At 52.0% G+C, this 24389-nt stretch overlaps 1 protein-coding gene across 6 annotated transcripts in view; it reads left to right on the forward strand.

Moving 5' to 3' along the window:
* The first annotated feature begins 520 nt into the window (after window positions 1–520).
* The window catches only part of CXCL12 (C-X-C motif chemokine ligand 12), a 28968-nt gene continuing 5099 nt past the window's right edge, over window positions 521–24389 (forward strand). Inside the window, exons 1-4 of one of the 6 annotated variants that reach the window (XM_044942454.2) lie at window positions 521–694; window positions 4673–4790; window positions 6842–6928; window positions 18116–18167. In XM_044942454.2, the coding sequence (XP_044798389.1) occupies window positions 634–694; window positions 4673–4790; window positions 6842–6928; window positions 18116–18167 (318 nt within the window). In that variant the 5' untranslated portion in view covers window positions 521–633. The other 5 variants (XM_044942455.2, XM_044942457.2, XM_044942458.2 and 2 more) reach the window with 5 other exon arrangements.

Here is a 24389-nt window from a genome sequence, read left to right on the forward strand (position 1 = left end):
ATAGCTTTGGCTTGGAATAAGAGAAGCTCTGATGCAAAGACCAGTTTGGTTCCCTTGGTTCCAGTTTACCCGGCCGCAGTGCAGCAAGCCGAGGCCCGTGGTCACTTTCAGGTCCTACACTCCCCAAATAGGACGCTATTAGCCTACTCAGGCCGCCACTGGCCTAGCTGGCCCTTACCTCTAGGACCGACCTGTTTGTTTTCCCTTGGTTCTCATTCAGTTCTAGCCTCTGGGACTCAGTCTCTCCATCTGCATAATGGGAACAGTTACCAGCCCTGTCTCCAGCGCTCCCTGGGCACTGGCTTCCTCGGTGCAGGTCGGATTTCCAAAGCAGGACCCAGGGCAACTGAGAGGTCAAAAACTGGAGCTCATCGCAGTCCCGGGAGCATCCAGCGCTGGGGCAGGGGTGGGAAGGGAGGGGACAGGGGGAGCGGCCGGCTGGGAGGGGACTCCGGTCCAAGCCCCCGGCCGCAGCCCGGATTCAGCTCCAGGCCCGCCCCTCGCCGCGCGCCCGCCCCGCCCCGCTCTCGCCTCTAAAGTGCCGGGCGCGCGCCTCCTGCGGCCGCACTTTCACTCTCCGCCGCCGCATCCCCTCCGCGCCCGGCCTCCGTCCGCCCGCCGCCGGCTAGTGCCATGGATGCCAAGGTCTTCGTCGTGCTGGCCCTCGTGCTGACTGCGCTGTGCCTCAGCGACGGTGAGTGCGACCGGGGCGTGGGCAGGCGCCGGGCGCCGGGCTCGGCGAGGGGCCCCGGCTCTTCTGCCCCAGCCCGAGCTGTCCCGAGCCAGCGCACCCCGCGCCGCTTTGCACCCCGGAGGTTGAGGCAGCCCACTTCGCGGGGCGCACTCCCTCGGCGTACGGTGTTCGAAGTCCCCCGCCCCCCAAGCGACCCCGCTCCGAGGCTTCGCACTCCGCGACAGGGCTTGGGTTCCGGGACCCGGGAGCAGCCGCCGACCTCGGGCGGGCTGCAGAGCTTGGTCGCGCAGGATAGTTGGGTGCGAGCGCGCCCCGGGCGCTTTCGGAGTCGGCTAGCCAGGGCGCCGAGGTGTGGAGCTGAACCGGGAGCCGCGGGTCCCTGGCCCTTGACCACCCATCTCCCAGATTAGCGCCTTCCGAGCGCAGCTAAGTTTCCAGAGGCTGGTGGGCTCCGAGGCCCCGCAGCGCATCGCACCGGACATGCGATCTGCGGTTCGTGTTGGAGAGAGCGCTTTGCAAAGCCTGTCTGGCACCGCGACTTGTTTGTCGTGGCGATGCGATCCTGTCAGCCACGAGGCGTCCCATTTACGCGAGGCCTACCCTCTTTCTGCACCCACCTAAGTGGGGCTCCGCGGGCGTCTCGTTCCGAGCAGCTGTCGGGTTTGAGCCAAACGCCTGGCTGCGCTTCCGTACCCGTTGTGCGGTCCGCAGCCACGCGGCGAAGCTGGACGCGCACCCAGCCAGTGCCTTCCCTACCTCTTCCTGGGGTCACCCAAGAGAGACCCAGGCGCCATCCGGGTCATGCATGCTCCTACCCAGTCCCCCAAGCACACCTGCAGACAGGCGCCTTTGTCACCAGCCGACTGAGCTCTCTACCTCGAAGCCAGCTGAGCGCGGCTGCAAAATTCAATCGCCAACGCCTTAGGCCACGGGGAAAGGTGGTGTCCCATTTCACTGTGAGAGGGAGAGAGCGTTTTTTCCTTTTGAGGCTTAAGAGAAAACTCACTGTCCTGTTACAGGACACCGCTGCTGCAAACCAAAATAAACCATTGCCTCTGAACACACAAAACAAAACCAAGTCAGCCTGGTCAGGCCCTGCTGAGAGTTCTTGGCTGCGAAGTTTCTAACCAATCCTGCAGAGAGGGTTGAAGAACACTGAGATCTCCCTGCAGCTGAGGTCAGTTTGGGGGCTCAGACCCTGGAGCAGTCAGCTGGGTTCCCACAGAAGACCGCAGGCTGCATTCTCCATTGCTGGTGACTGACCACCTGGGAAGTGTTCCTTATAAGTGTAGCAAGTTGCTGGTCAAAGCTACAGTGGGACTGCCCCCAAAGGGAATTTAGATTGTTGTTGTTTTTTTTCTGTAAGGTGAAAAAGTAGCCTAGCCTTTTCTTGACACAGTCCTGGCCCCAGGTCATGGGGAGCGCTCTGGTTTGAGGCTGTTAACAAGTGAGTGGTTTGGCGAAAGTGGAGTGTTACTGTCCAGCTGTTGGAGGAGGAAATGGTGCTTCCTCTGGCTGCCACCTCCCCTGGGGAACTGCAGAAATGACTGGAATGCAGGGACCCAGGTCTTGGAGTCCTGGGCTCAGCTGACCCTGGGGAACGCAGAAGGAGTGGGGGCCTCGTTCACAGGCTCCTCCTAGCTCTGGGAAGTGCTGGTTGCTTGCCCATCTGAGTTGCCTCTTGGCAGTTGAGTGGCCAGATCAGGATGGTCATGCTCTCCTTGCATGCGTAGGTCAGGAGGCACTTTGTGACCACCAAGAGGGGGTGTTCACGCTGAGTCCCCATGTTCAGGCTCTGGCTCTGGCTTCTACCCTCCTTCCATTGCTTGACCTCAACCACAAAGCTGGGTCCCTGGATGCTCTGGGCTTCTGGGTCCCTGGATGCCCTGGGTCCCATTCCCAGGCCTGGTTGGAGGGGCTAACTCAGGAGCTCCTGTCTACATTAGTGTGGAAGGACTGCTGTGGAGCAGAGCCCAGTTCACCAGATGCCAACTTCACCAGAAGCCAAGTTCACCCCACTCCTGGGTAATATCTGGGGGCAGTCAGGCCTCTTGCCTGTACATATGCAAAACAGTTGGAAAAGTTAGTAATATTGGTGAAAAGCTGGCAGGACGGTCGGTCACCAGGTGGACACAGCACCCAGCTCTCTTGGTAAGAACACTTGGGGCTCTGTCACTTTAAAAAACCTGTTGAAATTCTCCACTTGATAGGCAGGCAACTGGGTCCTGGGAGCAAGAATGAAAAATTGCCTTTGAAGGAAATGGATAATCCCAGGGTGGGTGGAGAGGGGAGAGGAGAAAAAGAGAAAGCTTGTGTTTTGAGCTCAGAATGGGCTCTGATTTCTGGCCTGATCTCACTGCTTGGTTAATGGAGTCCAAGCCGCATCTGGGGGACGGGGGCGAGGAGCAGCTCCCACCACCCACAGCATCGCCCCAGCAGCTGTCACGCTGTGCACCTTCCAGCTTGATGCTCTGGGATTGGGACCAATGCTGCCTCACCCCTGGGACCCACAGTCTGGTTCTGCTCAGTTGGGACCTGGTCCCAGGACACTCAGTAGGGGGACTTTGACTCTTCCTTTACTCAGGCAGCCCAGCCCCCAGCTCTAGGCCACTTTCCCAGGTGCTCTGGTTACAGAGCCCTGCAGACTTCTGCAGGGACCCGGTGCAGTTGCTAAAAGCCCGGCCCGGCAGTGCCTTTCTGGAGGCAGCCCAGCTGTAAAGCTGAAGGCTGCTCTGGGCTCGCCACAGCCACTGAGCACCTGGAAACCAGGCTTCTTCTTTCTGGTTTTCAGGGAGTCGAGTTTGATCTTGGGAGGGGCCAGGTGGTCTGCTTACCCCTTGACTTGGTGGCCATGGCCTCTCTCAGCTAAATTCAGCCTTTAGAAGAAGAAGAAAAAAAAAAGTCCCTTGCTCATAAGCTTCCCCAGCTCTCTTGCCCCAAAGCATGGAAATTCAGAACCACCAGGAGGCTTCTGGGAGTTCTGTAAACAGGCAAACTTAAAAAAAAAAATCTCTGGACTAAATATTTTCAGACATACATTTAATCCCTGATGAAAGGATCCACAAATTCAAATAATTTGGGGTATTAAGTAGGGCTTGGATAAAATCTGCAGAAAATGCACACACAGACACACACACACAAATCCTAGGATCCACTACCCCCAACCCTACCCGCCACCACACCCACTCCACCCCCCACCCCTGCCCCCGGGCTGGCAATTCTAGACTTACAGGGTGAACTGTGGGTTCTGCAGGAGCCCTTCGCTAATTTACACTAATGAGTGTCAATTATGGCATTTTGCAAATTGGTGGATTGGCAAACAAAGATGGAATACAACCCAGGAGGCTGGGCATCCTCGTGCTGCAGGCCTGCAAGTGCAGGGAGAAGGTGGGCCCTCGCCTGCCCTCTGGGGCTTCCCAGGGAGGAAGCCAGTAGGGAATTCTTTTGTGGTTTGCCTGAGCTTAAGGTAAATGTGAGGGGACAGAAGACTGCAGGTGGGGGAGGGCAGCATTCCCAGGGACTCTGCAGTGGCTTCTCTGGGGGAGGAGGAGGGAGCAAGCCTGGAGCCTCCTTCTTCTTGCTTTTCCCTGAATGGGGAAGTCTTTCTCAGGAGGCCCTGGAAGAGTTGATTTTGCAAAGAATAACTGGGAACCTCAGTGCCTTGGACTGAAACAGTCCTCTCCTGTAATTCATGCCCTTTATCTTGAGACTCAGGAGCAGGAGGCTTCTTATGTTAGCTTCCCTACCCTCCTAGGGTCTAGCCTCCTCAGGTCCTTCTGGCTTCTTGCCTTGTCGAAGCTGAACCCAAGCCCACTCAGAGCTCCCTGTGTGGCCCAAGGTGAAGGTCTCTGCCACGGGGCACCCGTGACTCCCTAGCAAACCACCACCTGATCCCTCAGCTGCAGACTCAGTCACGCTTGTATCCCCAAGGCCCAGCAGGAAAATAACAAGCTGCCTTGTTTTCATTTCCCTTTCCAGCAAAACCGGTCAGCCTGAGCTACAGATGCCCTTGCCGGTTCTTTGAGAGCCATGTCGCCAAAGCCAACGTCAAGCACCTCAAAATCCTCAACACTCCAAACTGCTCCCTTCAGATCGTGTAAGTCTCAACGTCGTCCTCCAGAAATAGGCATAGCGACACCTAACCCGCAGACGCGTTAAAGCTAGAGAAGTGACACATGCCGAGTGTCCAGCCTCGAACCCGGCCTGATTAGCGGCAGCTGATATTACCACCAGGAAGGAGTTTCAAAAGCTGCTCTTAGCCCTGGTGCCCTAAGCCTGGGTGCTGTGCTCCCACAGGTCCTTGCCTCCTCTTTCCAAGCTTCCTCCCTTTCGTGTAAGAGATGGGAGCACGTTCAGATGTGCCCCTTAGACTGGAGGAACATGAACTTCACCAAAGTTTCTTTCTGCTGAAGTATAGTAAATTAACCAGCCCCTTGCTAGTGCCCTCATTTAATCCTTTATCACACAGCAGAAAATCATAAGACCAAAATGCAGCTGAAGCGTCATTCAACTGTTTGGTGAAACTCAAAATCACCAGCTCACTTAACTGCGTTTTCTGAAACCCAACACACAGGGTTTTTGTTTTGCTGGTGTTGATGGCAGCTGCTAACATTTGATTTCCTTCACGTGGGAAACGAGACGCCCCGGAGCCACATATGCAGAAGACAAAGATCTCTCCTGCAGTGCGGGAGGCTGGGCCGGGTGCAGAAAGAAAGCCGCACGTGGTTGTCCATTGCTCAGACCTCCAGTGCCCCCATGTCCGCGTGCTCACTTGCAGTGAGCTTGGTGGGGGACGCAACAGGTGGAAGAAAAGCTACCTGACGATGTTCCACCCGACAGCAACTGGTTTTAGGTTTGATTTTTCTTTGTCCTTTTTTCCTAGCCTTTGCTGTCTTGAATGTGTTTGTCATTTACACTATGTTTTTGGGCACTAGGAGATGAATTTTTTTCTTTGCTTGTAATATAATACTCTGTCATTTGAGAAGTATTTAATCAGATATTGAATTCAGTGAGGATGGGCCACTTTGCAGTGGAGACTCTGCAGGTTTTCCTGCCTGGGACTGCATCTCGAGCTGGAAGAAGCCAAACAGAGTCCTCAGGTCTGTGTGCACAAACACAACATTAAAAAACAGCAGACCCCAGAACTGGACCTCAGTCCCCCTTGCTCTGAGACAGGCCTGCTCAGCTCGTTGGCTCAACAGGCAGGCTGTGTGAAGACTCCTGTGAGCGTTGGCGAGCCACTGTGCTGGCCCCAGGCGTCCTCACGGGTGCTGAGTGGCCGCGGGGTGGTAGTGTCCTCAGGCTGCTTGACATTACCTGGTACCAGGGTTTTATGGAGAGGGATCCAGAGAGAAGTCCAGGCTCTCCTCCGGGAGTCTTTAGGGAGGGAGGCTATGAATGGAGGTGATAGGGTGCACACCAAACTTTCAGAGAACAAATGAGACCATGAACACTCAGTGAACTTGTAAAATCTCTCTGGAAACCATTTTCTGGCAAACTGCCGACACTTCCTCTCCCTCACCCCTTCCCCATCCCTCCCACCCCGCACACTGTCCCTCCCCCTACTGCACTCTCACCTCTCCCACCCCCAGACTACTGCTCTTACTTCTCTGTAGGTCTCCAGGCCCCCAGGCTGTCTTCCGTGTACTGTTGAGATGATCCATCAAAATAAAAATCTGCTTCTGCCACCCTCCGGTTCAAAGTCCCCACGAGTTCCCATCACAAACAAAATTGCAGCTAAAGCCCCGCTTCTTTGCTCCTACACCTGGCCGCAGGCTTCTTTAGGGTCCTGTCTCTCCAGTCCCTCCACGTCCTCTGCGGTGTCACCCCCGTGGGGTATTTGCGCTTACTTTTCTTTCCCCCTTTACTTGCCCACTCCTACTTATCCTTCAAAAGCCAGCTCAAATGTTCCATGTGTGAGTTCTCTCTGGACTCCGTAAAGACTTCCCTGTCTTCCCAGTGTCTCTGGGGTAAAACCTGCACCATGGCTATAGCATCGTCTCCCGGCACATCGAGGGTTCCTTCTGTGCCTGAGCCAGCTGGGAGGCTCCAGTGGTCCACACCTGGGTATCAGGTGAGCAGTGGCCCGGGCCACAGCCGTGCCCCCTTCTGCTCAGCTGCATACTGTCGCCTCTTCTGTTTTGACAGGGCAAGGCTGAAGAACAACAACAGGCAAGTGTGCATTGACCCGAAATTGAAGTGGATTCAGGAATACCTGGACAAAGCTTTAAACAAGTAAGCACAACAACCAAAACGGACTTTCCACTAGACCCACCCGAGGAAAGCTAAACCCGAATGAGATGAAAGGGCAGAGGTACGGGGGGAGGAAGGGTGTGCCCGGGGGCAGGGCACCGGCCTGGGGATGGATGTGAGCGTTGCCTGGCACGCAGACAGCTGCGTTTACCGCACATGGTACAATACTGCGGCGTGTGCTCATCCACACTCTGCACGTTGGCTGTTTTATAACTGGGGTTTTTCTAGGCAATTATATCATCCCATCAGCATTTCCCACCAGCCAGTTACCTCATGATCATCACAGTCCTCATCACTCATTATCCTTTTTTAAATTGATAATTACTTCAAACTCTGTATTTGGTTTGTTTTGGAGATTCTCCTTTTCTCCCCTGGGGAGTCTGAGCACAGTCAGGTGATGGCCAAGCAGGGAGCTGAGAAAGCCTTCTTCCTCCAGACGCTGAGGCTGGGAGGAAGACTGCGGGCAGCTCCGGCAGGGGAAGCACTGCTAGAACGACAACCCAGGTGCTGGCCGGCGCCCCGCAGCGGCCACTGCCTTACACCTCCTCTTTCCAGCTCCGTGATTAGAGGAGAGCTCCATGCAGAACTGCCATCACTGGGGACTGTGCTCAGAGACCCTCTCTGGATCATTCCCAGCCTCTCCCTGCTTCCCAGAGCATGCTTTCATCTTGCTTCTGCTTCTCATTTCTGTACGCTCCCAGCTGGAGGAGGGTGACCGCATGGGCTCCAGCTCTGTGGCCCCCCTCCTCCCTTTGCCCACCCCTCGTCCGCAGGCCTTCTGTGAGATCCTTCCCTGGCCTTCTCCAGAATGGGGCTGGCCCTCTGCTGGGGGTATGAGATCATGTCTCCGCCTTCCCATGAAAGACAGTCTTTGCAGAATCAAATGCAATTTTCAATCTGAGGGTTTCCTTTGAGGAATTTGGTTTCTGTGATTGCCTCTGAAGCCTATTTAGGCCATGGAGGCTCTTCAAATTCTGAGGTTTCTAAAATCAGAAGTGAAAAAATAGATGAATAAACGAGCCTCTGACCACTAACTCCTCCTCCTGAAGCCACAGCACAGTTTCAGGTTCCAATCAGAGATGTTGGCAAGATGAAATTCCCATGCATAAATGGGATCCACAGATGGGCCTGGTGGTATTTGTAACTTTTTGCAAGGCATTTTTTATATATATTTTCGTGCACAATTTTTTTAAACGTTTCTTTAGTAGACAAATGTATTTCAAAATATATTTATAGTCAAACAGTTCCTATATTTGAAGTGGAGCCATATGAATGTCAGTAGGTTACATTTCTCTATTATCGTAAACTACTGGCCATTTGTAAAGAAATATATATGACATATAAGTGTGATCGCAGCTTTTTAATGTTACCCACAGTGTATTTTTTCACTTGTACTAAAATTGTATCAAATGTGACATTATATGTACTAGCAATAAAATGCTCATTGTTTCATGGTATAAACCTCCTACTGTATGTGGGAATTTATTTACCTGAGCTAAAATCCACTGACTGTCAGACACGGGGCTCACACACGTTTCTGGTATTTATGAACATAAGCTGGCCTGCTGGTCAGGTGCCTTGCGTCCCTTCTGCTGAGTTCACACGGCCAGTGACAGTACATGGGCCTCGCTCAGGAGCAGGTTAGGTCTGCAGCTCACGCTTTTGTGTTGTTGTTTAAACAGTGGAATCAGTGGCGCTAGTTTTCTGAAGAATAATATTTGACTCACTAATTCCTCTTCCCCTTCCTCCTCCAACCTGGTTCTCCTAACATCCCCATGTAATCTCCAGAGAAGCAACCCTCATAATACCCAGCTTTCACATTTTCCCATGTAAAAATCCCATAATTCCAGCCCATGGTTAATATCAAGCTTTCTCAGGAACAGGTGGCCTTACCCCATAAATCATTAAATACCATTCAGCTTGAATCATGTTAATGTGACAGTCAAGAGCCAATCGCTCTAATAAGGTCGCTCTAATAAAATCCTGCTAACCAGCTCTCTCCCTTGCTCTCCAGAACAATCCCAGTCATTTCCAGGGGTGTCCACGGGCATCCAGAAAGAAGGTGGGATCCGGCTGCCTTCTTTTTTCTCCTGGATGGTCATTTAAACCTTGCTCCTCCAGCCTTCTTTATTTGATTTGAAATGCAGAGATGTTTAAGATAAAGCAGGGAGTTCAGCTCTGCATTGAGATGTGAAGAAGCCCTAGGAGAGCAGGTTGGGTTGACACAGTCTGGCCCTGGGCCTGCCTTCCCACCCTTACAGATATCAAGCCCTGGTCCCTGTTAGAAGCCTCAGGCAATAACGGGAACCAGGGTCAAGCTGGCCAATGGACCATGGCTATAACCAGTTCACAAATATCGGTGTTCTGGAAGCCCGTGTAATATTTTTTTTGGAATTGGGGAAAATATCTGACTTAGTTTAATGAAATACTGACAGACAGTATTTTGCCCAGGGGCCTCCAGGCCTGAGAGTAAAGACAGGGTTAAACACATACACGGGCCAGTTTTAAATATTGCACAGACTGACATGTACTCTTGTTTATTTGAACATTATTAATGGTTCTACTAATTTTATCTAAGGGGGAGCAGAGAAGAAAAAGTGGGGAAAAAAGAAAAGATAGGAAAAAAGAAGCGACAGAAGAAGAGAAAGGCTGCTCAGAAAAGGAAAAACTAGTTATCTGCCACTTCGAGATGGACCGCAGTGCACTCTGCTCCCGGCGCTTTGTAAATTTGCTCTCAGCCTCCTCCAGGGCAGACCCCCCTGCCTCCCGGGGCAGGCTTTCAGACTTCCATGGGGGAGCAGTGCTTTGCCGCCTCTGTGGCCACACTGGCTCCTGTATTTGTGTGCTTTTCAGGGCCCTTCCTGGTCTGCTAAGTTAAGAAGAAAGTAGTTGTGCAGAGATGGGGGTTGGGGTCTGTGATGCAGAGCCTGTGTGCTCAGGACTCCATCTAGAACAGCCTGGACTCTAGAATGGCTCAGGGCTCCATCTAGAGTGACCCAGCGTCTCTCTCCAGCATCACCCTGGGCTGATGAGCCTCCCACCTAGCCCTCCACTCCCTCTCTTGGAAGGCCCATGGTCAGGATCGCTCAGAGCTGACACAGCTCCACACTCTTACAATCTGCATTCCTGTCTGAGGGCAGCATGTGGCCACCTGAACTCTGCACAGAGCAGTCTGCTAGCCCAGCAGGGGCATCTGAAGACAGCCAGCGAGAGGCATGTGCCTTATGCCTTCTTGTTTGGCCCCTGCCTGGGGCGTCCCTGCCTTTGTGGAGGAGAGAGCTGGCTGCGGTCATGACATTTGCAGGTGATAACTGAAACCTTGCCCCGAGTGCCTTGCCTGGTCCTCCACCACTCTGCCATGTGAGGCGGGACTTTTCTCCTGGGCCTGGGACTGTGTGAGTGGCTTTACCTTCAAGCTCAGGTGGGTTTCCTCCGACTATGTGGGGAAAATGGCTGGCAGCTCTGAATTTCCAGAGAGCAGCTGTGGAAATGCTTCTCAGGGAGCCTCTTTGCAGGGCAGTTAATTCGCTTTGTAGATTCTTGCAACGGTCCGGAGTCCCTGATGCAGAGGAGTTGTGTGAAGGGCCTGTAGCTCTGGGGACTCCTAGTGCGTCCCCTCCCCCGCTTCTGCCTGACCTTGAGTGATTAGGTTCCGGGACACAGCTGTCTCAGTCCTCGTTCACCAGCCCCCAATCCAACAGGTATACACACACAGATTTATAGCTGAGATTTCTTCCCAAGTCTCTAATTTGGACTGGGAGGAGGAGGGATCCCAGGGGAGAAAAAGACTGATTTCAGTGATGCTTTGGAAAGGGAACCCTTGAATACATATATTATTTTCCCCACCCCCCATCACACATGGACACCCATGCACCCTGCATCCCAGACCCCTGATCATGATTTCAGTACACAGAACCAGAAAGATGACATGGGTGACGGATGGAGCACATGGATTTCAAGCGAAGAAGCTCAGGGTCCCTGCCTGTCACCTGGGTCACAGAGCATTGTGAGCTCCTCTTGTTTTACGGCATAAGAATTAGTCGTGGCTCAGACGGTAAAGCATCTGCCTACAATGCAGGAGACCTGGGTTCGATCCCTGGGTCGAGAAGATCCTCTGGAGAAGGAAATGGCAACCCACTCCAGTCCTCTTGCCTGGAAAATCCCATGGACGGGGGAGCTGGTAGGCTACAGTCTATGGGGTCGCGAGGAGTCGGACACGACTTCACTTTCACTTTCACTTTGCCCACTGGAGGACTGTACCCCTTAGGACGCTGCGGCCAAGGACTTTTTACTTCCCACTGCATCCCTTGTATCTGGCGAATCCCCCCGGCCTGTACCCCTCTTGCAGGGGGCGGGGGAATTGGCAGGCCTGCTTCCGGGTGTGTGGGCTCCCATCTACCTCGTCCTGCGCTCGGTGCCTCTGAAGGCCTCTGGACTGCCTAGGGTTGCAGTCCTTTCTGTGGAAGCCAGCAGCAGTGATTTGCGAGACCTCGGCCAGGGTAGCACTCCTGTACAAGTGTCTGAAAAAGCGGGCCGGACACGTGTCTCCGTGCTCCCTTCTTCACACCTCAGGAACAGGATCTCTGTGCCAAAGAGGTCTGTTCTGGGAGAGCTGTTTGTCCTGTAGCAACTGTGGGTCAAGCTGTTGCTTCCCTGAGGTGGCAAACTGCTTTCTGCAGTGCTTGGGAAGACAGCACCTGCCACCCATCCCGGGGGCAGCCCAAGCTGAGCGAGTTGCCCCCTGCCCCATCAAGAAACACAGGCAAGCCTCCATCTGCCCTTAGATTACCCCACTGGCCCTGGGGCCACACTGTATCTGACCAGCGGGCACAGCCCCAGCCGCACTGAAAACAGGGTCACCGTGGAAGAGCCGAAGAGCCGGACCTCCATTCCATTGTGGGTTGAACCGTAACTAGGCAGCGCTCAGGCCTCTGCAACTAGGTGCGCGTGCGCAGTCCCCGCGCGGCCCGGCTGCAGGGGCTCCGAGCTCCAGGACGAACGCGCCGCGCCCGCCCAGAGGTCCTGGGGCTGGGTGCTTTGCGACCCGGGCTGATGCCTGTGCTGGGTTAAGGCAGCGTGCCTCGTCCTGTCGTGTGACCGCTGTGCCATGCCCTCGTTCGTCCTTTCGCCCTGTGCTTGCTGTGCCCACCTGCCCTCTCCTCTTCCCGCCTTCCATCCGTCCCTCGCCTATGCCATCTGTCCCTCTCACTTCAGTCTCCTCGCTCAGGGTCTCGGAAGGGAGAAGTACCGCAGCGATTTGGAAATCAACAGGGGGGTCCTCGGCTGGAGCGGGTCTCGGCGTCTCAAGTGTGCTGCCCCGCCACTGCGGGAACCCGCCTTAATGGTGTCTCCCTCTGTTCTTGTCAACAGGAGGTTCAAGATGTGAAAGGCGCAGGTTGGGTCAGACGCCTGAGGAAGCCTTACAGTAGGAGCCCAGGTCTGAAACCAGTGTTAGGAAGGGCTTGTAGCCACCCCCTGCACCCAGGCAGGGCTGAGTGCATTTCCAAGGGCCTTGTCTCGCACAGTTTGCCTTACTTCACCATTTGATTATGTAGCAGAATATATGGTGTTTATTTCTCATTTAGTTTGATTATCCAATGTCACTGGTAACAGATAGGAACTTAGATTAAGACCATTCTATTACCTGCTTTGTTGTATCTTTCCCACAGAACCCCTCATCTGGCCAGAGGTTCCTGAGCCGTGCAGGCTGGAACCCCAGAACCCCAGAGGGAGGGAGACTTGCCCACATCACCATGTCCAGGGTGGAGAGCCACCAGGAGGGGTTCGCAGCAACCAGCCTGGGCAGATTCTAGTGAAGGCTGCCCTGTGCGAGTGGCGGGGGAGGCAGGTTCTAGGGGGCCAGGCAGGAGGCTTACGCTTCTCTGGGGCGAGAGCAGGGGTGGGCCTTTTTGGTGAGCACCGCAGGGCTTCCCTGAGCTGAGCAGGCAGGAGTGTGAGGCCAGGGCAGGGTGAGATGCACCCTTCATCCCGTGCTCTCCTCTACATCCCATCACGTCCTTCTCATCATTCTCTCTCTCATCCATCATCATGTGTATCCAAGACTGTCTCCGTGACCCCGGAAAAGGACTCTCTCAAGACAAAAGCTTTACTTTAAACTGGGCACCAAGAAGCAACCCAAAAATGTCTCGTGTTACCTGGTCCTGAAATCACTGTGCACATCTCTGTCTTGTTTGGAATACTGTCCAGCGTCCAATCCTGTGTTTTTGTTCAAAGCCAATGTCCTTGGTGCATGCGCTGTCAGTTCCTCGAATGCAAAGGCTGAGTGAGGATGTGCCCCTTGGGGCCTTTGACCAGGTTCCTGATTAGGGCTGTGATCCGTTTGGACCTTGATTTCCCCATGATCACAAACCCCTGGTTGTATCAACAGAGCCCAAGGGAACTCAGTTTGCAGCAGTATGGACCTCAGGATGCAGACCGTCAGGGCTTCTGTAACTGTTGGTATCTCAGAACCACAGAGGATCTTCTCACTGTGGTGTCAGCGTTGTTTGGGGAATAACAAAAAACTTTTTTCAACTTTTTTTGGTTTTGAAAGCCTGACCCATAAAATAATCAAAGCTGAACATGAGGATTCCTTCCCAATTAAAATCTAACCTCCTTCTCCCCCATTCGGTGAGTCCATCATCGGTTACCTTGCACAGTGGCCCCTGGACCCTCTCTGCTGCCGCTGTCTTTTTGCGCTTACAGGATGTCCAGATGTCCAGCAGAGCATTCCTCTGCTGCTTAGGAAAGTAGCTCACAAATCCTGACATTTAGCATGTTTCCCTTTGCTGAGAGCAGTTTGTAGGGTTGCATTAAAACAGTTAAAACTTTCACTTTCTGGAAAGGTAGGCACTTGAACGGTTTTTGCTGGTTTTGCTTTTCATTTGGTCTCACTAATACTTTTCCTCTCTGGTTAAAGTTCCCAGTAAGGTTTTTTAAGTTAAGAAAGTAGAGAAAAAAAAAGAAGGGCAAAACCAGGAAATGTATCAATTGACAGGAACTGTAAATAACATGCAGAAAGTATATAGTTGTAAAATAATCTTGAATTGTAGGTGTTCTCAGATTTAATAATCTTTGAGTTATCAGTAACATGTGTTAGGCATTTCCATAAACATTCCTTTAAATTAGATCTTCACGGTATATGGCAAATCCATCAACCAAACAAAAATTCACATTGTCAAACCAGCTTTGTTATACTGATTAAATAGAGTATGGAGGGGCCTTTAATAGTTACAAGGGATACAGAACTGGTTTCAAAACCCCCTTCTGAAATTAACTTGTCACTACAGGGCTCCTGAATTATACATGAAATGACCGAATTATCAGTGGGAGAATCATTTTTTAAGTAATTCAAGGTATTTTAAAATCTCATGGAAAATTTAGAAGCATCTTCCCCTGGAACCCATGAACCAGAACCATTAAATCTCTTTCTCTTAGAAAATTAACATGGCCCTAAATAAATCTTGACTGCAGTTAAATAAAGAATAATTTTTGTTTCTCCCCTGTTGGGGGGGAAATAAATAAGAGGAGAAACTGCCTGGAAAATTATTTGTGTGACAATTCCTCTCCTTGCAGTCGCTCCTAAGTGGAGACTGCCCAGCTAAAGCAAATATGCATTTAAATAGTCCATTTGCACAGGAAAAGACTCTCTTGATCCCCTTTTGCTTTCAAAATACAAATCCTGTGCATCGCTTTGATTAGGGAGTACCCAGCTGTTCCTCCTGGTCCAGTGCTGCCCCTACCTGACCTTCCCTTGTGCTCTGTGCAACCTCCAGGGTGGTCCTCCACCACCAGCCTTTGCATCGGGGCCGGGCAGGGAAGACTGGGGTGGCTGAGCTCACAGGTGTGCTGCGTGCTGGAATCTGAATCTGTCCCTCGTGTTGTTTGCACTGCTCTTTGCCCCACTCCAGCCAGGTGCTAAGACCCCAGCGAGGCTCAGGAGGGGCCCTCTGCTTATCTGCCGGTCCTCCAGAAAGAGGAGGGCCAGCTTTGAGGAGAGGGCCTGAGTAACAGAAGGTTGTGGCTCCCCCGTGTGAAGTCCAGAGAACTTAAGCCTGTCACTGGACCCAGTCTGACCTTCCTTTTCTGACTGCTGCCTGGTGTAATCACTAGGAGACCTCTCACTGGGAGTTTATCGCCTTTCCCCGGTGGCACAGCCTTTTGTAGCTGGCTGAGAATTGTGGGGTCCTGATCCCTCTATGCATCTTCACTGGGAAATTTCCCATCCCTTGGAAATATCCCTTAGAAAAACCTTCATGTCCCCTAAGGAGACCACTGACATTGCCAAGTTGAAAAATCCCATAGATTGTAATCCTGCAACCTCGCTGGACTCTCAGTCTCTGAGCAGTGATGGGTTCAGTGTTAAATGTGATAAATACTGTATTTTGTATTGTTTAAATGGCATCTCCCACAAAATGTGAAAATGGTCCCGGAGAAGGCAGCTTCCTGTATGCAGTGTGCTTTTTTTTAAAAAAAAACAAAACAAAACAAGTAACAACTCCTTTTGAGAAACAATTTCTACTTTGAAATCATATCAATGAAAAGATGTATATGCACTTATAATTTTCCTAATAAAGACATGTACTCAAATGTAGCAGCCAACGGTTTGAAATTAGTGTTACCATGTGGAACTCTCCAGACTTGGTTTTTCTTCCTCAGACCCAACACACGGAGGGGTTGTATAATCCTTGCTGCAACAGTTGGTAGAAAACAAGCCATAGTAATAACACTCATCATAGGCAAGAATTGGGGGGCAGACTTTCATCCTTTAGTCTGCATCCTTAGCAGGGGGGGAAGGCACTCCCTCTTCCCTGAATGCACTTGGTTTTGCTAGAAGCCCTTCTTTAAGGCCAGTCAGCCCTCTACTCCCAAAGGATAGTTTTGTGTAAGGGCTTGAGTGTTTGCGTATCAGCGATGGGGAGGGAAACCTCCACTCTGTGTTTCTCAGGCTTAGTAGAAGGCAGCAGAGCCTCTGTCCCAGATGGCAGGGCCAAACACCCAGCACTTTCTTACTTTCTGTCCTGCTCCAGGGCCCCTGATGGATGCCAGATGCTGATTCAGCCAGCACTGGCCTGGACACTGAGAACAGGGAGAGAGCCCGACAGATAAACTGGGTTCTGTCCACACAGAGGGCTGTCAGCCTTCCACACTTTCCACCACCTTCTCTCAACCATGCTGGAAAGGAGAGGTCAGCACAAAGGCCCCCGAAATCTGGAGTCCAGAGTGTTCTGTGCTCCAGACTCTCCTGCCCGTAGGCCCACATGTGACTGTCACCCCTGTGCTCGGTACGGTCATTTATAGAGTGACTGTGATACGGTTACCAAGTTGCAGATGGGCTGGAGGAAGAAGGAAGGATTTGAGGCCATGTCAAGTGGCACCGTGGGGTCCTGGGACAGGCCAGTTCTTGAATCCTGGTCTTCTCTGCTCACTCTGTGATTTGAGACCCTTGCCTGAGTCTCAGCCTCCCCACATAAGTCTGGAGCTTAGCATCACCCACACTTGCATGGATCAGACTGGGCTGGTGTGCATGGAAGCCATCCTGCTCCCCCTCTCGCCCTGATGCTCCCTGGGGTCTACAGGGTTGGGATGAGATCCTGCCTGCCTCTGCTTAGACTCTGAGCAAAGCTTGGATACCAGCCGGAGCTGAAAGCGATCTTAAAAGTTGAGTTTCTCCCTCTTAGCCAACTGATGGGGAAAAGCCTTTTGGGTCTGTGTTGTTGGTGCCTTGGGGCCTGTGCAGGGCTGGTCCGGAATGCTCCACCACCAGGGAGGGACCCACAAACTAACCCCTGGGTTCATCCCGCAGATGATATTGACTCTTCAGAATGATGTTGCATTAAAAAGAAAAGCCCATGGCCCACCATGTTTTACACAGCCGGTGGCCCTCTTTAGCCAGCAACTGCCCGGTCAGGCTCATTACCAGGCGGTGTGAGTACTGCGGGGAGCAAGCCGGCTTGTCCCCTGACTTCACGGAACCTACAGTCAGGGGTGGGGGGGATGACTTGCAATGAAGTGCGCATTTTCATAAAGCATGGTAAGTGTAGGTCAGGATTCATCCAGGGATCAGGGAAGCTTAGAGCACCACCAAGGATTCCCCAGAAGCAGTGCTGGTGAAGCCGAGACTTGAGAGAGGTAGATTATTTCTCTCCCGCTCTCAGGGAGGGGATGATCTACTGAGCCCTGAGGACTGCCACTGTGAGCCCATGTGGTGTCCTGCTGTGAGTTAGAAATGGGAGCTTATTCTGCCCAGGGCTAAGGAATCCAGGGATCTCTCTCCCAGACTCCTATGTCCTCTGAAATGCACCATATGCAAAACAAAATTCCCAATTCCCACTTTCCCCCTACTTGCCATCCTCGTTTATGCAAATAACAACCCCTGGTCTTCCCATGGCTCGGGCCAAAACCTTTTAGTTATCTTTGATTTATTGTATTATTTCACAGCCCTCAGCTGAACATTAACAAACCCAATTAGTTACCTTCAAAATACATCCAAAGCCCAGACACCCCTCATGCTCCCATTTTGATCCAAGCCACAGCCATCTCCTGTCTGAACCGCCTACACCAGGCCGCTAGCTGGCTCATTGTCATGTCCTGTGGCTTCCTCTCACAGCAGCAAAAGTGGCTGACCGTCATGCCCTGCCATGTCAGCCCACCGAGGTCCTCCAGTGGTCAACAGAGGTTTACACCTGCGGCCCCTGTCCCCTCGGAACTTGCCCGTCTGTAGCCCAGCCACACCGGCCTTTCTGACTTTGAATAGGCCAGGGCTGCCCCTGTAGAGGACTTCTGCGCTCGGTGGTCTCTGCCTAGAAATCAAAGGGTTTACCCCTCCTTTCCTTCCATCTCTGATTGCCATCACCTTGTCAGAAATGGCTTTGCAGACCCCCGACCCTGCATAGCAGCCCGTCACCTGCATGTGCCCTGGCCACCGTATCCTGCGTGTTCCCATCCCCTGTGCCACCTTCCCTGTCCACTTGCTTGCTGACCGTCCCCCGAAGGAGAGGAGTAATACAGCCACACAGGAGGAGAGGGGCCTGGCCTCTTTCACTCACTGTTTGTTCTTTGTGGCTGGTCCATAGAAGGTACTCAAGAAACATTTTTAGACTGACTGCCTGATAAATCAACAAGATGCTAACACATTGGACCCTTTCTTTGTTCATCTCTAAAATAAAGACAGCAATGCTCACAAGACTGTGCATTCATTTGTGCACCTGAGGCCACACTGGTAAGTCATGATCTGGACCCAAATTTATCTCACTCTAATGTCTGCATATGCTCACACACACTGTCTCTTCTCTAGAGTCCTCCTTCCCCCAGAATCTCCACCACATGACCAACTATAGGGGTTCATTCCCTGTGAGTCCAGACTAAGGAGTCACCCCTCTCATCAGAGGCCCTCCCTCCTCCCCACTGTAGGGACCAGCACGCACTCCCTGGGTCACGGTCAGTGTGTGTCCCCAGGGATGAGATCTCTGCTGCTGGTGCTTCATCATAGGCCGTGGGTGGCTGGCCACACCTTAGGACACAGCCAGGCCCTTAGAAGAGTGTGATTCCCGAAATACTGAGCAGAAAAGGACAATCATCAGGGATCAGCTCCAGAGAAATGAGGCTGTGTCCTTCTGCAGATGGACACAAGATGTCCTTCTGCAGAGACTGGAGGAGGTCTGAGCTCCATGACCACTGGGATTCCCTGACTCACCTATAGGGGTCCCAGTGCCTCTCCTGGCAGCAGCTGGATGCTGCTGGCTTGGCCTCAAGGCAGATGCCAGCAGCCAGATCTAGGCGGGATGGCCGACCCTCTGTGGAGGAGGTGAGGCCAGTGGCCGAGGACTTGGGAAGGTTGGCACCCAGTGTTCAGCCCCCCTGAGCCCAGCCAAGCCCTGCACTGCAGCTGTGGAAGTCCCCAGAAGGAGAGACCGGTCTTGGTCAGTCTAATAGGCCCCAGATGCAGCCATGGGGTTCTCACCTTGTCCTGGCCTCTTCTTAGGCATTTTCCTGAACGTGGGAACATCAGCCTGGGTCATGGGGGCTTGTAGGGCCGTGAGGAAACAACCATTCTGGGCATTCCTGAGCTTTGGGGGAGGTGACCGTCCTTCCGACTGCTGTGGGAACCCCCAGAGCCATGCCGGGGCCTTGGCACCTGGGAACAAGGCCTGCGAGAGACCAGCTCTTTCCAGTTCTCCCACTGAGAGATCGCTTGCCCAGGTGGCCGAGGGGGACCTGGAGGTTGATGCATTCACCACATGTTTGCTCATGTGGGCAGGACAGAGCTCCCAGTGGGAACAAACCGGCGCCTTGCTCAGGCGCTGTCCGTCCTGCTGTTTCCAGGGCAGCCTGCGCCAGCAAGGGCCCTGGCACAATTGATTCTAGACACAATCTTCTTATCCTCTCAACCGTCCTGCGGGAGACCAGCCCTCTCACGCTTGATGGACAAGGCACCAGAGCCAAGCACGGGCCTTTGTGTCGCAGAGTTGGGACTCGGGGAGGCCTGATCGGATTCTGGGCTGTTTGGCTTCAGACAAGCCATCCTTGCCATCTGCAGAGAGGAGCCCCAGGCAGGAGGCGGTGGGCAGAGGCTACTGGGCTTCAGATCCAGTTCTGCCCTGTATGATTCCGGGGTATTTTCAGATCTCAAATGAGAAGCCATTTGGAAGAAATGGTGGCTGTAATGTCAGTGCAGCCTGCAGAAATAGCGATTTTAAAAAGGAAATAGCAGCAAATGGAAAAAAAAAAGATAAATTGGAAAACACAAGCAGGCGTACATCACACTTACTAAAGAGAAGAACAATTTGCACGTATGTGTGTTGTGTGTTTCACAATGTCAAATGCAATTTTTCTTGCAGATGGTGGTCACAAGTATACTTACTGGTCCTGTGCACATAAAACCCAGTGGCTAATGGGTCTCAGCCTCCCTGAGTACAAGGAAAGAAGTTAGAGGATAGCAGGAGAGTCTCTTGATTTAATAAGAGTTAAAAAACAAAACAAAACAAAAAAAACAAAACCTTATGTTTCTAAAATCAGGATACATTGACAGTAACGGTATACATCAAATAGCTACTCTTTTTTTTTCCTTTCTTAAAGAAGGCAATGGCACCCCACTCCAGTCCTCTTGCCTGGAAAATCCCATGGATGGAGGAGCTTGGTGGGCTGCAGTCCATGGGGTCACTAAGAGTCGGACACGACTGAGCGACTTCACTTTCACTTTTCACTTTCATGCATTGGAGAAGGACATGGCAACCCACTCCAGTGTTCTTGCCTGGAGAATCCCAGGGACGGGGGAGCCTCATGGGCTGCCATCTATGGGGTCACACAGTGTCAGACACGACTGAAGTGACTTAGCAGCAGCAGCAAAGAGCTGTAGGCTTTTATAACCAAATCAGTCCTAACTCACAAGGTACTTTCGTGGCCCATGTTCTCAGGTAGCGGGAGGACAGGAGCCAGATCCTGTCATTAAACCTTTCCGGGGAGGCCAGTTCCAAAAGAGTGAGGCTCATGGAGCCCCCAACTCACCTCCGAAAGCCTGGTCTGCACTCGGGAAGACACAAGGAGCGAGAACCTGGAGTCTGGGTCCCAGAAAGGAGAGGGTCTGAATTCAAAGATTCCCAAAGAGGGAAGTCAAAGGGGACATCCCCTGGGCAATCACGGACATGAGTGATGCTATGAAGATGCCCTTTCAGAGTTCTTTTCATCTGCCCAAACAGCGCCAGCACCAGCCTGTCATCCCAACAGAATCGCCAGCAGGGTCCTTTCTCTCTCATAACGTCCCAGCTTGAATGATACATTATCAAAGAGTGAATGAGCTTGTGAACTCTGCTAAGCTCACTCCTGCTTCTCCCAGCCCTTTTCTCCTCTGTCTCCTCCTCGCCCTTCAGAAAAGCTGAACAAGACTCAGGTCCCTGTCCCATGTCCTCCCCTGGCCTTCATCTCTGTTCATTCAAACCAGAGCTGCTTTCTGGGGCAGGTGGCTCCCTGGCCCAGTGTTGGGCTCCCCTTTCTCCCCAGAGGCCAGGTTCAAGACAGGGCAGCGGCCTAGGAAGGGGAGAGATCAGAATCCACAGAAGTTTGAAGAATCACTGGACCCATAGTGAATGCCCTCCTGCCACAGACTGCACTGGGGACCCAGGGAAGCCTGTGTACCTCCCCGAGCCCTGATCTCCTTGTCTGTGGTTCCTCGTCTGGAGCTCACAGAGTAGGGTAAAGGGACTGCCCTGGATTGCCCCGGAGGTGGGCAGGGCTGGCGCCTTAGCACAGGGAAAGGTACAGACCTAACATTCACTGAATCCTTCCTCGTGCCCAACACACAATACATGCTAACAGGTGGTCACTGCAAGGGAGGTGATGTTCCTCTTTTGCATATGAGAAAAGTCAAGTTCAGCACTTTCCTAAGCCGTGTGTGTAGCAGAACCTTGAGTCTCTACATGTTTTACTGCACATGCGCGTCACCAGTTAGTCCTTTGCCCTGCGTGTCTCAGAAGTAACCATAAGCCGTGGAGGGAAGGAAGGGAGGTGTTGGGATGGGGAGGGGCTATGGTGACAGGAGGGAGTCACTCTGAGCCTAAAAGGCACTGGACACTCCTCCACCATCCACTGGGCTGGGTGCTGTGACCCTCACGGGGGCTGCACACGTGAGGTATGCAGAAGTGTCTGCTGCACGTGAGCCTGTGACTGACTTGCCCCCACCCAGCCACGTGTGGCCATGAGCTCAGGACCGTGGGTGAAAGACATGCATTCTTGCGTTAAATGAAGAGTTAGACCTTGCCCTGAGCAGTCGGCATGGAGGGAGCCAGGGCTATTGTTGTTTAGTCGCTCAGTTGTGTCCGACTCTTGGTGACCCCATGGACTATAACCCGCCAGGCTCCTCTGTCCATGTGATTCTCCAGGCAAGAATGCTGGAGTGTGTTGCCATTTCCTCCTCCAAGAGCCAGGACAGAGGCTGATAAAGAATAACAGGAATATCAATATAAAGACAGAATGGATGCCAGCTAATGTTATCCATGTGCTGATTAGGTGCCAGACTCAGGGCTGGCTGCTCTGGATCAGGGACCTCATTTGACCTGACATACCCAGGAGGAAGGAGCACTCAGGATCAGTAGCAGAGGAGGACCAGATCCGTCCCATCTCTGCATGGTAGGGGTATGCAGGCTCGAGTTGGGGTTTTGCAGCTTGATATGTCGGGTTCCACAGAGTGCAGTGCTGAGTAGGGGTTCACTTGCCTAGCTCTGCCCCTCAAACCCGCCATCATGAGGCTCTTTCATTTTTCAGAGATGTCTCCTCTGTCCTCCATTTGTAACAAACCTGTGTTTTAGTGAAGTGCCAGGCGCTCTTGGTGGTATTTGTCTCCCAGCTGTCTGTGCTGAGGTTGTTCCTTTGCAGAAGACCAGGCTGGGATAACGGGCTGAAGCCCCCCACTTCAGCTTTTTCCTCGGGCCTGTCTCCAGTATGCTCCTGCTGGGCTCTTTGAAGTACCCAGGGCAGGGTGTTCTCATGCAGCCCTGTTCAGGAATTGCTCCAGATTCATATGTTCAGGCTCTGTCCTTGGCCTTAGGGTCCACAGGCCCACAGTCCACCCACCGTGGGCTCAGCCCGTTGCTTCCTTTCTCCCTTCCTCATCTCCATGCTGCTCTCTGTCTGCAGTCTCAGACCCATACTCAGGGACCCCAGGTCCTAGCTCAGTTCTCCAAGATTTCCTATGCACAGGGCTTTGGCCCCTGTTCCCCTGGGTTCATCACCAAGAGTCACCAGCAACTGCCAGTTTCATGGAAATTTCCCACTGCTCAATCTCCATCTTGGGGCCACCACTCACTCATTGCGCGAAATGTTAACTATTTGTTGAACAGAATATTTAAACAGAAACACCTGAGGTTACGCAATTGCCACTGGCTGCAGCTCCCTGACTGGCACCTCCGGAAGGGTTGGGACAGTTGTGGTCTGGGCTGGACCTAGAAGGTACCTGTGACATCTCAGCACATGCGGGGCCCATCTGATTATAAGGCCGCTGATGAGGGTGTGGTTTGAAAATCATTTTTGCTCCTTTATCTGTGAACTGAAAATTTTTTCATCTGGATTTCAGCATTTCTTAATTTTGCTGAGAGATCACAAACCACAGATCTCCACAGTTTGAAATACGTGTTCTTGGGGGTTCAAATTTCCAGTTTTCATCCTTCATCCCAATTGTCCTGCCAGGGGTCCCTGGCACCATCTCATGCCAATGTAACAAAGACAGATAAATCCTTTTCAGTGCACCCAGATGGCCTCCTGAGCAAAAGATTTTTTAAAAAAATTTAAATAAGTTTCTCAAGTAAAATAAGACAGATAGAGCCCTCTGTCTGGTTCCCTCAACCTAAACCACCCACCACACAACCTGGTCCCCACTCAGGGGTTGCTTAGCAGGATGCCCAAGGCAACTTGAAAATGACTTGAATCTCCTCTTCTCCCAACACACATTGTGGGCTTTTCTATAAGAATCAGATCGAAGTGGAACAGAGTGTAAAGTTTCCAGCAGTGACATGCGCCGGTCCCATTGTTTTTCTCTCACATGTTCACACAATTCAGCATCAAACTGGAACAAAACAAGACAGAAAAAGGCATCTTTGGCAGGTTTGGGCTTGGAATTGTGGCAGGAACTAAAAATACTTATGAGAAATCGCATCTCAGGGACCCAGTCAAACCCAACCTGGATGAGTCAGGACCAGACTAGGAGCAGCTCTGGCCTAATCTGTGGCTCTTTGGGTATGTCCCTAATGCTTAGGACAAGGGAAGGCAGGTTCTCAGAACTTTGTATTTCCCATCCAGAAAGAGAAACAAAGAGCCTCGCTGATTCCCTGGACGTGGGCCAAGGAGTTCATCCATAGTAAGAAAAGATATGCAGTGAATTAAGATGAGCCTGAAGAGAAAAACCAAACAAAAATTGAAATGGATGGAAGAAAAACATGATTTATAAAGTAATATTATTAAACATTCAGTTTTAAACAATGTGAGGATAACCTTTGCAACGGTCTTGAACATTTTTGGGTTTTGGATTCAACTGTCTTTCCTCACAGGAGAGTGAGAAGTAGCTCAAAGGTAGGAACGTGTTACCTGCTGGAGCAAAAGATCAGCTTCACCTTGCTTTGGGGTTCCCTATGTGCTCAGTAAAATTGCCAACATCTGTTGGATCATAGAAAATGAAAGATAATTCTAGAAAAACATCTACTTCTGCTTCATTGACTATGCTAAAGCCTTTGACTGTGTGGATCACAACAAACTGTGGAAAAGTCTTAAAGAGATGGGAATACCAGACCACCTGACCTGCCTCCTGAAAAATCTATATGCAGGCCAAGAGCAACAGTTAGAACTGGACATGGAACAACAGACTTGTTCCAAATAGGAAAAGGAGTACATCAAGCAGTATATTGTCACCCTGCTTATTTAACTTATATGCAGAGTACATCATGCAAATGCCAGGCTA

Source organism: Bubalus bubalis, chromosome 4 (assembly GCF_019923935.1).
Source record: "Bubalus bubalis isolate 160015118507 breed Murrah chromosome 4, NDDB_SH_1, whole genome shotgun sequence".
Taxonomy (NCBI): Eukaryota; Metazoa; Chordata; class Mammalia; order Artiodactyla; family Bovidae; genus Bubalus; species Bubalus bubalis.